Here is a 14,211-nt window from a genome sequence, read left to right as displayed (position 1 = left end):
CTACTGGGTCTGCAGCCCAAACTGGCTCCTGATACCGGTCCCCAACGCCATCCCCACCATGGTTTCCAAATGCCACCACCTGGCTTTAGGTGAGCTGCTTTAGCCCCCTGTTACTCTTAAAAATATTTTTAAAAGTTACACGGAGCTCTCAGAATTGACCATTTTGCTCCAGCCTCTGAGCTGAGGAAGCCCTGTCCACCCTGTGGTTTCAGAGAACTGGATCCTTAACCCAGAGTACCTCATGGCTCCCTGCTGTCTCTTAACCCTCTTGCTACCCTGGTGAATTACAGCTAGAGTTCATTCTAATAGTTTTTCCCCACCAAGTTTTTCTGATGTACCCACAAGAATTCTTGCATATTGAACTTATTCAACAAGAGTCCAAATTATAACAGTGAACAAGATTGGTGTCAAAAAAATTAGAAGTGATTGAAAAATCACTGCTGCATATTCAGTAGACAAGAAACTGTTTTAACTCCCTTGAGCCAAAAAGCATAGAGGGTGGGCCACCAAGGAGGAGGCTGCCGTTCCCAATAAGCTTTACCCCTGCTCGTCCCCAAAGGTGGAACCGCAAGTGAGAATGGCTTTGTGTGGTAGCCAAAAGCACATCTTTATTTTTAAAGAAAAAGAAAAACGCAGCTCTATTTAAAAAAAATAAAAATAATAAAAAAATAAAGCACAGCCTTATTTTTGAGAGCCCCAAACTAGAAACGACCCAAATATCCATCAACCAGTAAAAGGATAAACAAACAATGGTATGTTTGCACAAAGGAATGAACCACTGATGTATACAACATTGTGGATGAATCTCTAGATAATTATTCTGAGTAAAAGAAGAACAGCCAGAGTACATACTCCGTGATCCCACTTATATGCAGTTCTGACAAATGCAAACTGACAGTGACAGAAAGCAGACTGATGATCGGAGGGACAGTGAAGGGAGAAGGATGATAAGGAAACTCTTTGGGGTGATGGACACATTCATTTGTCCGCTTGTTTCTTGTGAGGGTTTCATGGGTGTAAACATGTCAAAAATGACCAAGTTGTATACATTGTCAATTATACCTCAATTAAGCTGTTTTTAGAAAGAGAGGAAGGAAGGGGTGGAAGCCTGAAGTCTAAGAGCCCCTACAGCACCTGTTCTAAGAACAAGGGTTACCATGTGGGAGAACGTCTCCAACTCCAAGCCCCAGCTTCAGCCATGGCCTCCTGAAGCCACAACTCTCCTTTCCTCAGTGGCTTTCTCAGTTCTCATTGAGCCTTGTACACATTAAGCTGTGTCTTATTTTCATATCTCTTTTGTAACTTCCCTAAGATCTCGGTCCGTGTCTTTATACTTGGTACTTATTCAAGTGCTTTACACCTATCTGTTAACCCATTTTTTAAAATCTAAACAAAAATCGATCCTTCTATTCCAGATTTGGCGGGATGGAGGCAGGTGATGCTTCTGTTTGAATGTTGAAGTTTAAATAAATAATAGTTTCCCTCTTGTGTACATCCTTGATTTCTTTCCTTTACTCCACCTTGGCCTTCAGCTATAACGGATGAGTTGGCACTGCATTTTCCTTAAGAAATTACTGATATTTTTGAAACCCTGTCTAGCATGGCTTTTTACTTTGACTGTGCAGGACAATCCCAGGAGACTGCCACAGTGTCCGAATGTTGACATCAGCAGACCCCTCAACGGCCTGAATGTCCCTCAGCCCCAGTCAACTCAGCGAGTGCTTCCTCCCCTCCACCGGGCTCCGCGTGCACCCAGCGTCCCTGCCAGACCCCTGCCAGTCAACCCTGCACTTAGGCAGGCCCAGGTATGCTTTGAGTACTAACATGATAGGATGTAGTTCAAATCCAGATTCTGCTACTTGTTAATGTGTGAGCTTAGACAAGCTGCTTAACTTCTTGGTGCCTCTATAATATGGAGATAATTCAGCTACTCAGATGGTTAAATGAGATAATCCACATAAAGCAGTTAGTTTGGTGCCTGGAGTATAATAAGGGTGTCATATATTTTAATTACTAGTTGTAATGTGTTAAGTATTTGAATAGTTAGACCACCCATGCAACTAAACTATGACACTTTTGAGAATTGCAGGGGGACTAGTAATAATTAGGCCCGGACAGTAAAATAGAGACAGGCAATCTAAGACAGATGGTCACCCTAAGAACCATCAGTTATACTTTCTCATCATTTTATTTCAAATTTACAAGAATTATACCACCTATTGAGTGTCTCTGTATCAAACTTAGCACTGTATTGTTTACTTTATGTATATGATCTCATTTGTATGCTATTTTTGGAAGTGACCGTTTGTTTGCTGCAGTAACGAATGATATTTCACAATAGAAAACTTGAAGGGAGGAGAAAACAAGCAAATAAACAGGAGATAATCACTGGTAATTTTTCACTGCTAATTTTTGTTTATAATTGTGTATTTTAACATAATTTATTTGTACAAAGTTTTATATACTGCTTTGTTTTGCCTTAAAAATCAGTCCCATTTACAATGGCATTAAAAATCCTTAAAAATGTTATTTAACAATAACACTATGCTTGAATATAAATGTTTAAGTGCTTGCCAATTATTGGGCATGTTTTGATGTCTCTAACTTTTGCTGTTATAAACAGCTCTGTTATAAAGTTCTAGACAGGTAAACCTTGGACCTCTTTATTCCCCTAGGAGAGATTCTTAAAAGTAAAATATTGGGTTGAAAGCCTCATAATATAAAAATATTTTTTCAGAACTCTTACATATGTTTGCATTTCCCACATTATTGTTTTTCTTACCATGACTTTGCTAACACTAAATTTTAACTTTTACCAGTTTGATAAATAAAACAAAATACCTTATTTTTTTTTGCTGTCTAGTAGTTCTATCAGTTACTGGGAGGAGATATTGAACTTGCCAACTATAATTGTGTCTCCTTTGAATTCATCAGTTTTTGCTTCATGTATTTTGAAGCTCTGTTGTTTGTGATACACACAATTAGAATTGTTGTGTCATCTTCATAAAGTGACCCTTTTATCATTATGTCATGTCTCTGTTTAGCTCTGGTAATCTTTGTTCTAAAATCTACTTCATCTGATATTAGTATATCCACTCCAGTTTTATTCTGATTAGTATTAGTGTTGTCCTTTTGCAATCATTAATGGTATTTCACAATAGGAAACATCATTCATGATTGCAGCAAACAGAAATGGTTACTTCCAAAAACAGCATAAAAAGCAGAGTATGAATTTTTCCATCCTTTTAACATACCTATGGAATTACATTTGAAAAGAGGTTCTTGTAGACAGCATATAGTTATATTTTTTCATCCATTTAGCCAGTCACTATCTTTTAATAGGTGTGTTTAGAACATTAATATTTAATGCAATTGTTGATATGTTTGGATTTAAGTCTACCATGTTAATATTCTGTTTGTTCTCTCTGGTTTTTGTTTCATTGTGCTTTTTCTGTGTTCCTGTAGTTTAGTTGAACACTTATTAGTATTACATATTGATTTATCTGCATTTGAGTATATATCTTTGTATTTTTTTGTATGATTACACTAGGGCAGTTTCTCATCCTCAGCGTTTTGACATATTGTACTGAATACTCTTTGTTATGTGGGGTTTTCCTGTGCATTGTAGAATGTTTAGCAGCATCCATGGCCTCTATCAAGTAGATGGAAGTAACATGTGTAATCATGTCTCCAAACATTGCCAAAATGTCCTCTGAAAGGCAAAACCTCCCTTGATTGAAAACCACTGCTCTAAAGATTACAGTATATGTACTTACTTTATCACAGTTTATTAGTGTCAATATTTCATCACTTCAAGTAGAATACAGAAACTATCACCTTTTAGGTCTCTTTTCCTCCTCCTTTTATAACACAGATGTCTTAAATATTACCTTTATGTGTACTGAGAGTCACTTCAGATGTTGTAATTTTGCTTTCAGCCAAACATAATCTTTAAAAGTTAAGAGTCTACTATATTTACTCATATATTTACTTTTTCTGTTCTTTCTTAACTCCTAATGTTTCAACTTATTTTCTGTCTGAAAAACTTTCTTTAGCCATTTTTTAAAAGCAAATCTGTAGGTGACAAATTCTCTTCATTTTCCTTTATCTGTGAATGTATTTATTCCTGGAGGATAGTTTGGCTGGATATAGAATTCTGTGTTGACTGTTTTCTCCATTCAGTACTTAAAAAATGTTGTTCCGCTTCCTTCTGCATTCCATGGTGATGAGAAATCCCCTAAAAGTTCTACCCATAGTCTCTGTTCCAGGGAAGGGATGTGGCATGTTATTGCAAGAAGTGATGGAAAGTACAGATCTGCCAGTCTCTAGGACATGATGCCTGATGAGAAGTGGGAGGGAGGCATAGCTTTTTTCAAGTGTTGAGCTGGAATAAGGTCACGTATGGTCAAAATAGTTCTGTATTTCTGGACTGCTCTTTCTCCAGTCTTTTGTCTCAAGATAGCAGGCTTTTCCAGTTGTGGGCCTATCCTAAGCCCAGGCCAAGATACATAAAAGAACACACACACACAAACACACCATTGGGTAATTCCTTGAGTTCTGAGATCCCTAACCAGCATACTTTATGTCCAGACATTTTTGTTGCACTTAGCAGGAGAAATAGGGTGAAATGTGCTTATTCCACCTTGTCCAGACCTCATTTCTTCTTGTATTTTTTTGATTACTGGTACACTTGAACTACTGGTAGTAATGGTATGCTACCAATGGTAGCATACCATGGTATCCTAATGGTATGCTGGCAAACTGGCCTTTTATTTAAAAATCCTGATTTATAGCTGATTTCTCTAGTATAAAATCTCCCACCATGGCCAGTTTCAAGCTACGAATGTGACATTACTGAATGAGGACTAGGGAATTGGCAGTTATGAGCCAGTACCAGCCAGCTCAAGCATACCACTGCTGTTCACTGTATTTGTTCTGTGAATTGTCTTTTCCTATCCTTTGCCTATTTATTTCTGTTTGAGAGGCAGTTTTTCTTCTTGGTTTATAAGAGTTTCTTTTAAAAATATTTTAGTAATGTATTATAACTTTAGTTATGATTTTTTGGCATAAGAATAATTCTGGTTTTAAATATTGAATTTTTATTTTGTGAATTTTCCCATTCCTTTCATGCTTGCAAAGTCCACTCCCATTTCATTATTAGTGAAAGTCCACATATAATTTCTTCTGTTTATTGACAGTTCTTTTACATTTGTTTTTCTAATTTGTTTTAGAGTTGCAGTCATGGAAGGTGGTGAGCACGCCCTAAACTTTTCTCATCCATCAATATTTTGTGTGTGCATTTCAGGTAGCCAAAGAGCAGGGAAGCTCCTTTCCCATGTACCCCTCATCCTGAAGCTTTTTATTTCTTTTAAGCAACTCACCTGTGTACCATGTCAAACTGGGGCCAACAGACCACGTTATCAGAGGAAGGTATTCCTACTGCTGGTGTTTTTTTCTCCACCAGCAGGGACTCTTCCAAGATTTCCTTTAAAGCAGGCCCGAAAAAGTCCTTCATTCTGTTTTATGAAACTAAGGAAATGTTACCCTTTAAACATCAATCACTGAAAACTCCACATTTCTCACTCCAGGCTGGTGTCTGTCTGGAACTTTTCCGAGACATATGATATAGATTAAGTGTTTGATTTCTCTCCCATCACATATAGGGAACAGGAATTAATTCCATGCAGGTGTGGAGAATATTTAGAGGTGACTCTTGTTTGGCAGCACAAATCGAATCCACTGACATTTTGTACTTTGGAGTTCCTTATGCCCTGCCCAGGACAATGTGACAAACACATAGCTACACAACTAATCCTGCCTCATTTGTCCAAATGTACCATCTAAGCATTCCAGAAGAAAACACTTATCACAAACACCATCTTGGTCCACCTCACATTTAAATTGTAAGCTAGGTCTTTATAGAAACTATTTCATCTTCTATAAATGTTCTGCTTGACTTTTTAAAATGAAGGACAGCTGAATGAATGTACTCTCTTGTCCACAAACATACCTTTGCAATGTACCACTTTCTCCATGGTAAAAGGACCCTTGGAATTCAAGCTTCTCATCCTAACTCCCCAGTCTTGATCAAGGAAACAAACTTATTTTCTTTTCATCCCATCAGCTGTATTAGAGGAAAAATAATTCAGTGTATTCATCTAGCTGTTCACTGCATCTTAAAGAAGGCTCTATGCATTTTCTGCAGAGATGGAGATCTTCAGTTCAGTGTTGCTGTCAAGACACAACATTTCTCCTAATCAACAACTTATCTGTCTGTATTATATGCAACATATAATATTTTATAACACAAGACTCACCAGTCTGGCACAGTCTCTTCTAAGAAAAGGCTACTTTGCTTGAGTTGCCATGGGAAGAGGGTGGCAGCTATTTCAAGGAGGTCCAAATTCCTCATCCTCCTCAAACCCATATAAAAGGTGGTGAATGATGAGCTGGGCCTGTTACTGGTAAACAGCAGCTACTCCTTCACAAATACTTGGTCAGGATGCAGATGTGAGCAAAGCCAATTAATTTAAACCATGATTGTAGATCAATCAGTTGCTGGGCAGTTCACTCAGAGGTTGAGTCCAAACCTTCAAACTGTTCAACAAAATGAATTTGGCTCCAAATGGATAAGGGCATGTGCCCTTCTGACCTGTGTGGGTGTCTGATATTGAAACCTGCACTTGCAGAGTCTAGAAATCTGGGGATTAGGTCCTTGCTCATCAGAAATGCCAATTTATAATGAGAAAAGGAGACCCATTCGTCAATACGTTCTCCTAAAGAAGTAAGATGAAATACAAGAAAACTGAGTTTTATGAGAGCTTCTGTTGCTACACACAAAGCACAGGCTAATAACTGAGAATGGTGCTGGTGAGTGTCCTTCCATGCCCTTTCCCTGTGTTCCAGATCTCACCCTCCCCTAAGACCTCTCCACAGTCCTCCCTCCAGGACCCCGATCACCTGCTGCCATAGCCTGGAGTTACCAGTATGCCAGCTCTGCCCTACTTCTGCAGACACAGACTGATCTCAGGCACACCTAAGTCCAGCCTCTTGAACACAATAGATATGTAGGCAATATGCTGAATTGATGTGGACTTAAAATAGTAAAAAGTCAGTTCTCACAGTGTCATTCTCTGTAGAGCCATCACATTCAGTTAGTTTTGGATTAATGAAAATGAGTCCATTCCCCGTGTAAATCTAAAACACAGCTACCAAGGTCTTGGACTCTCCCTACCACCTACCCAATACTTTGAGAAACTTTAACTGAACTTTCTTTGGCATCATATATTAATTATTCATCAGACACAACCATCAAATATCTTTAAGGGTATCAGTTATCCACGGAAGCACGATCTCTCTCTGAAGAGAAAGAACTTCTCAGAACACATTTTCAAGGGAAGTTGTTCACGTGATTACAGTATTCAAAGGGGTATTTCTCACTTATTTCTGTTACTATAAACATGAAAATTACATAAAAAGCAGATGCCTGATATTTTAGCCTTTACATGTGTTAATAGGTAATATAGGCCTATAATTTAAAAATCTCAACAGTACAAGGGTCATTTAGAAAACAGTCTCCCTCACACCTGTCACCAGTCTCCCTTCCCAGAAGCAATCATCACTGTTACTAGGCTTTTATAAAATGCATTTAGGATACAATGAAAAGTCTCAGTCCTGCCCCCACCCACCTCTCTGCAGGGAGAGATTATGGAAATTTTCAAACACTCAAAATTGGAGAGAAGAGTACAGTGAAACCCTATCTACCCATCACTCAACTTCAGCAACCGTCAACTTGCTATCACTCATCTTACATCCTTGTTTTGAATTCAAATGACAACACATTATATACTTCTACTTTGGTTAATCCTTATTAGTTTTATACATCTGCCTCATTCTTTTCACTGGCTGCATCGTATTTGTGAAGCTATACCATGACTTCTTTCACCTGTCCCTTACAGATTCCTAGATGGGTTGTTTTCAGTCATTTGGTATGTCACACAGGCATAATCTTGCCCAAGATGGATAAATTCCCAAAAGCACAATTGCTGTGCAAAGGCCATATGCATTTAGAAATTTGATAGATTGGGTGAAGCTGCCTCTAAAGGAGTTGTTCCAGCTATTCTATTCTCCAGCTTCTCACCAACACGGTATGTTCAGAGGTTTTCCATCTCTTTGCCAGTTGATAGGTTAAAAACAATGGTCTCCATGTTTTTCTTCATAGGGAATACTTCATAGTGAGATGAAATACCTTTTCACATGTTTGTTTTCTTTTTCAAGAACTGCCTTTTCATCTTTGCCATTTTTAAAATTTAAGATTGGGGGCTACTGTTGTGGGAAGTCAGGGACCCCGAACGGAGGGACCTGCTGAAGCTGTGACAGAACAACATAGATTGTGAAGATTTCATGGACATTCGTTAGTTCTCCAAATTAATACTTTTATATAATTTCTTATGCCTGTCTTTACTGCAGTCTCTGACATAAATTGTGACGATTTCATGGACATTTATCACTTCCCCAATCAATACTCTTATTTCCTATGCCTGTCTTTAATCTCTTAATCCCATCATCATAAACTGAGGATGTATGTCGCCTCAGGACCCTGTGATGATTGCATTAAGTGCACAAATTGTAAAGCATGTGTGTTTGAACAATATGAAACCTGGGCACCTTGAAAAAAGAACAGGATAACAGCAATGTTTAGGGAACAAGGCAGATAACCATTAGGTCTGACTGCCTGGGAGCCAGGTAGGACACAGCCACATTTCTCTTATTGCCAAAAACGGGTAAGAGAAATACCACTGAATTCTTTCCTTAGTAATATTAATAATTAACAGCCCTGGGAAAATAATGCATTCCAGGGGTGTCAGGGGGCTCTAAAATGGCTGCTCTGGGGGTGTCTGCCTTATACAGTTGCAGATAAGGGATGAAACATGCCCTGGCCTCCTGCAGTGCCCCCACGCTTGCTAGGATTAGAAAAATTCCAGGCTGGCAAATTCTAGTCAGACCAGTTCTCTGCTCTTGAACCCTGATAAGATGTTTATCGATGGCAATGTGTGCACAGCGGGACATGGAACTTCATTAGTAATTCTAGTTTCACCCTGACCTCATGATCTCACCCTGACCTTCTGCCTTGTGATCTTTTATTGCACTATGAAGCATGTGATCTCTGTGACCCACATCCTATTCGTACACTCCCTCCCCTTTTAAAATTGCTAACAAAAGCTTGCTGGTTCTGTGGCTCAGGGGGCATCATGGAACCTGCCGACATGTGATGTCTCCCCTGGCCACCCAGCTTTAAAATTTCTCTTTTATACTCTTTCCCTTTATTTCTCAGACCAGCCAACACTTAGGGAAAATAGAAAAGCACCTACATTGAAATATTGGGGGCTGGTTCCCCCAACAGGGTATATGTGCAGGATGTGCAGGGTTGTTACATAGGTAAACATGTGCCATGGTGGTTTGCTGCACAGATCATCTCATCACCTAGGTATTAAGCTGGGCATCCATTAGCTATTCTTCCTGATGCACTTCTCCTCCCCCTACCCGATTGTGTCCATGTGTTATCATTTAGCTCCCACTTATGAGAACATGGGGTTTTTGGTTTTCTGTTCCTGCATTAGTTTGCTGAGGATAATGGCCTCCAGCACCATCCATGTCCCTGCAAAGGACATGATCCCATTCCTTTTTGTGGCTGTATAGTATTCCATGGTGTATATATACCACATTTTCTTACCCAGTGTATCACTGATGGGCATTTAGGTTGATTCCATGTCTTTGCTATTGTGAATAGTGCTGCAATGAACATATGCATGCATGTATAATAGAATGATTTCTATTCCTTTGGGTATATACCCAATAATGGGATTCCTGGGTCAAATGGTATCTCTGCTGCTAGGTCTTTGAGGAATCATTACACTGTCTTCCACAGTGGTTGAACTAATTTACACTCCCACCAACAGTGTAAAAGCATTCCTTTTGCTCTGCAACCTTGCCAGCATCTTTCTGACTGGCATGAGATGGTAGCTCATTGTGGTTTTGATTTGCATTTCTCTATTCAGTGATGTTGAGCTTTTTTTCATGTTTGTTGGCTCCATGAATGTCTTCTTTTGAGAAGTGTCTGTTCATGTCTTTTGCCCACTTTTTACTGGGCTTTTCTTGTAAATTCAAATTCCTTATGGATGTTAGTTATTACTTTTGTCAGATGGATTGAAAAATTTTCTCCCATTCTGTAGGTTGTTCAGTCTGATGTTTCTTTTGCTGTGCAGATGCTCTTTAATTAGATCCCATTTGTCAATTTTTGCTCTTGACGTCATGATGAAATCTTTTTGCATGCCTATGTCCTGAGTGGTATTGCCTAGATTTTCTCCTGGGGTTTTTATAGTTTTGGGTTTTATATGTAAGTCTTTAATCAATCTTGATTTGATTTTTGTATACAGTGTAAGGAAGGGGTCCAGCTTCAATTTTCTGTATATGGCTAGCCAGTTCTTCCAGCACTATTTATTAAATAGGGAATCCTTTCCCTATTGCTTTTTGTCAGGTTTGTTGGAGATCAGATGGTTGTAGGTGTGCGGTCTTATTTCTGGGTTCTCTATTTTGTTCCACTGGTCTATGTGTCTGTATCAGTACCATGCCATTTTGGTTACCATAGCTTTGTAGTATAGTTTGAAGTCAGGTAGCATGATGCCTCCAGCTTTGTTTTTTGCTTAGGATTGTCTTGGCTATTTGGGCTGTTTTGGGATTCCATATGAATTTTTAGTTTTTTCTAATTTGGTGAAGAATGTCAGTAGTAGTTTGATGGGAATACCACTGAATCTATTTGGGCAGTATGGCTATTTTCATATTGCTTCTTTCTATTCATAAGCATAGAATGTTTTTCCATTCATTTATGTCCTCTGATTTCTTTAAGCAGAAGTGTAGTTTTCCTTGAAGAGGTCCTTCACTTCCCTTGTTAGCTGCATTCCTAGGCATTTTACTATTTTTGTGGCAATTCTGAATGGGAGTTCATTCATGATTTGACTGTTGGCTTGTCTGTTGTATAGGAATGCTAGCAATTTTTGCATTGATTTTATATACTGAGACTTTGCTGAAGTTGCTTAAGAAGCTTTTGGGCTGAGACAATGGGGTTTTCAAGATATAGGATCATGTCATCTGCAAAGATAGTTTGACTTCCTCTCTTCCTATTTGAATATGCTTTCTTTCTCTTGCCTGATTGCCTATCCCAGAACTTCCAATAATATGTTGGCTAGGAGTGGTGAGAGAGGGCATCTTGTCTTACACTGGTTTTCAAGGGGGAAAGCTTCCAGTTTTTACTCATTCAGTATGATATTGGCTGTGTCTTTCATAGATGGCTCTTATTATCTTGAGGTATGTTCCATCAATAACTAGTTTATTGGGAGTTTTTTTTACATTATGGGGTGAATTTTATTGAAGGCCTTTTGTACATCTATTGAGATAATCATATGGTTTTTGTCTCTAGTTCTGTTTATGTGATGAATCACACTTATTGATTGGCATATACTGAACCAACCTTGTATCCCAGGATGAAGCCTACTTGATCATGGTGGATAAGCTTTTGGATGTGCTGTCAGATTGTTTGCCAGTATTTTGTTAAGGATTTTTGCATCAATGTTCAAGGATATTGGCCTGAGGTTTTCTTTTGTTGCATCTCTGCCAGATGTTGGTATCAGGATGCTGCTGGCCTCATAGAGAGTAGTCCCTTCTTTCCAATTTTTTGGAATAGTTTCAGCAGAAATGGTACCAGCTCTATTCTGTATATCTTGTTGAGTTCAGCTGTGAACCTGTCTGGTCCTGGGTTTTGTTTGGTTGGTAGGCTATTTATTACAGCCTCAATTTCAGAACTCATTGCTGGCTGTTCGGGGATTTGGTTTCTTCCTGGTTCTGTTTCAGAGGGTGTATTTGCTCTAGATTTTCTAGTTTATGTGCATAGAGGTGTTTATAGTATTATCTGATAGTTTGTATTTCTGTGGGATCAATGGTGATATCCCCCTTAACATTTCTGATTGTGTCTATTTGATTATTAGTCTAGCTGATGGTCTATTTTAGTAATTTTTTTTCAAAACACTAGTTCCTGGATTCATTGATTTCTTGAAGGGTTTTTTCATGTCTCTATCTCCTTCAGTTCTACTCTGATCTTGGTTATTTCTTGTCTTCTGCTAGCTTTGGGGTTTGTTTGCTCGTTTCCCTAGTTCTTTGTGATGTTAGGTTGTTAACTTGATCTTTCTACATTTTTGATGTGGGCATTTAGTGCTATAGCTTTCCCTCTTAACACTGCTTTAGCTGCATCCCAGAGATTCTGGTATGTAGCCTCTTTGTTCTCATTAGTTTCAAAGAACTTTTTGATTTCTGCCTTAATTTCATTATTTACCCAAGAGTCATTCAGGAGCAGGTTGTTGAGGTTCCATGGAGTTCTGTGGTTTTAGTAAATTTCTTAAGCTCTAATTTGATTACACTGTTGCCAGTTATGATTTCAGTTCTTTTGCATTAGCTGAGGAGTGTTTAAGTTCTGATTGTGTGATCAATTTTAGAGTAAGTGCTGTGTAGTAATGAGAAGAATGTAGATTGTTGATTTTGGGTGGACAGTTCTATAGACGTGTAACAGATCCACTTGTTCCAGAGCTGAGTTCAAGTCCTGAATGTCTTTGTTGATTTGCTGTCTAATATTGTCAGGGGGGTGTTAAACTCATTGTGTGAGAGTCTAAGTCTCTTTGCAGGTCTCTAAGAATTTGCTCTGTGAATCTGGGTGGTATTAGATGCACATATGTTTAGGATAGTTAGCTCTTATTGGACTCTTTACCATTATGCAATGCCCTTTTTTTTTTTTTTTGATCTTAGTTTCTGACAAAACAGACTTTAAACCAAGATTGCAACCCCTGCTTTTTTCTGTTTGCCATTTGCCTGGTAAATTTTCCTCCATCCCTTTATTTTGAGCCTATGTGTATCTTGGCACATGAGATGGGTTTCTTGAAGACAGCACATCAATGGGTCTTTCTTCATTATCCAGATGATATTGGGCCAGATATGAAATTCTGGGTTGGAAAATCTTGAATGTTGAATATTGGTCCCCAATCTCTTCTAGCTTGTAGGGTTTCCACTGGGAGGTCTGCTCTTAATCTGATAGGCTTTCCTTTATAGGGGACCTGGTTTTTTTTCTCTGGCTGCCCTTAACATTTTTTATTTTGACCTTGGAAAATCTGATTATGTGTCTTGGGGTTAGTGTTCTCTTGGAGTATCTTATCAGGGTTCTCTGGATTTCCTGAATTTGAATGTTAGCCTGTCTTGCCAGGTAGGGGAAGTTCTCCTGGATTATATCCTGAAGTATGTTTTCCATCTTTGTGGGCTTATCTACCTTTGATCTTCGAGGTTGCTGACCTTTGGATTTTTGTGGGTGGTTTTCTGTTTAACAATCTGGCCACTCTTCCATAAGGCTGCTGCAATTTGCTGGGGGGGGGGGGGGGTCTCTGTTCTGCCTGTCTCTTCGGGTACTCCAATCACTTGTAGATTTGGTCTCTTTACATAATACTATATTTCTCAGACCTTCTGTTCATTCCTTTTCATTTTTTTTTCTCTTTTATTGTCTGCCCATCTTATTTCAGAGTCTTCAAGCTCTGAGATTCTTTCCTCTGCTTTGTTACTTGTGATTGTGAAGTTCGTGTAGTATGTTTTTTAGCTTTAACAGGCCAGTTATGTTCCTCTCCAAACTGGCTATTTTGGCTCTCAGCTCCTGTATTATCATGATTCCTAGCTTCTTTGAATTGGGTTACCACATGCTCCTTCAGCTCAGCAAAGTTCTTTATTACCCACCTTCTCAAGCCTACTCTGTCATTTCAGCCATCTCAGCCCCAGCCTAGTTCTGAGTGCTTGCTGGAGAGGTTGTTGCCATGATTTGGAGAAAAAGTGGCACTCTGGCTTTTTGAGTTTTCATTGTTTTTGTGTTGATTCTTTCTCATCTTTGTGGGCTTAGCTACCTTTGATCTTTGATGTTGCTGACCTTTGGATGAGGTAGTTGTTTTCTGTTTAACAGTCTGGCCACTCTTCTGTAAGGCTGCTGCAATTTGCTGGGGGTCTGCTCCAGACCCCAGTAGCCTCAGTTTTCCTTGTACCACTTCCCATGGTGGGGGTTCCCTTGGCTGCGTGTCACTCCCAGGTGGGCCATTGCCTCACCCTGTGTTTTTTTCTCCATGTGTCTATTTG

The 14,211-nt window shown here is 39.0% G+C and overlaps 1 protein-coding gene across 1 annotated transcript in view; it reads left to right on the top strand.

Moving 5' to 3' along the window:
• The window catches only part of ADAM12 (ADAM metallopeptidase domain 12), a 377,462-nt gene that overhangs the window by 351,079 nt on the left and 12,172 nt on the right, over positions 1 to 14,211 (top strand). Inside the window, exon 21 of the mRNA XM_050803714.1 lies at positions 1,626 to 1,805. Within this exon, the coding sequence (XP_050659671.1) occupies positions 1,626 to 1,805 (180 nt within the window). The remainder of the gene's footprint in view (positions 1 to 1,625; positions 1,806 to 14,211) is intronic.

The sequence above is a fragment of the Macaca thibetana genome, chromosome 9 (assembly GCF_024542745.1).
Source record: "Macaca thibetana thibetana isolate TM-01 chromosome 9, ASM2454274v1, whole genome shotgun sequence".
Lineage (NCBI taxonomy): Eukaryota > Metazoa > Chordata > Mammalia > Primates > Cercopithecidae > Macaca > Macaca thibetana.
The sequence above is the reverse complement of the archived record's forward strand: the minus strand, read 5'-3'. Positions and strand labels throughout refer to the sequence as shown.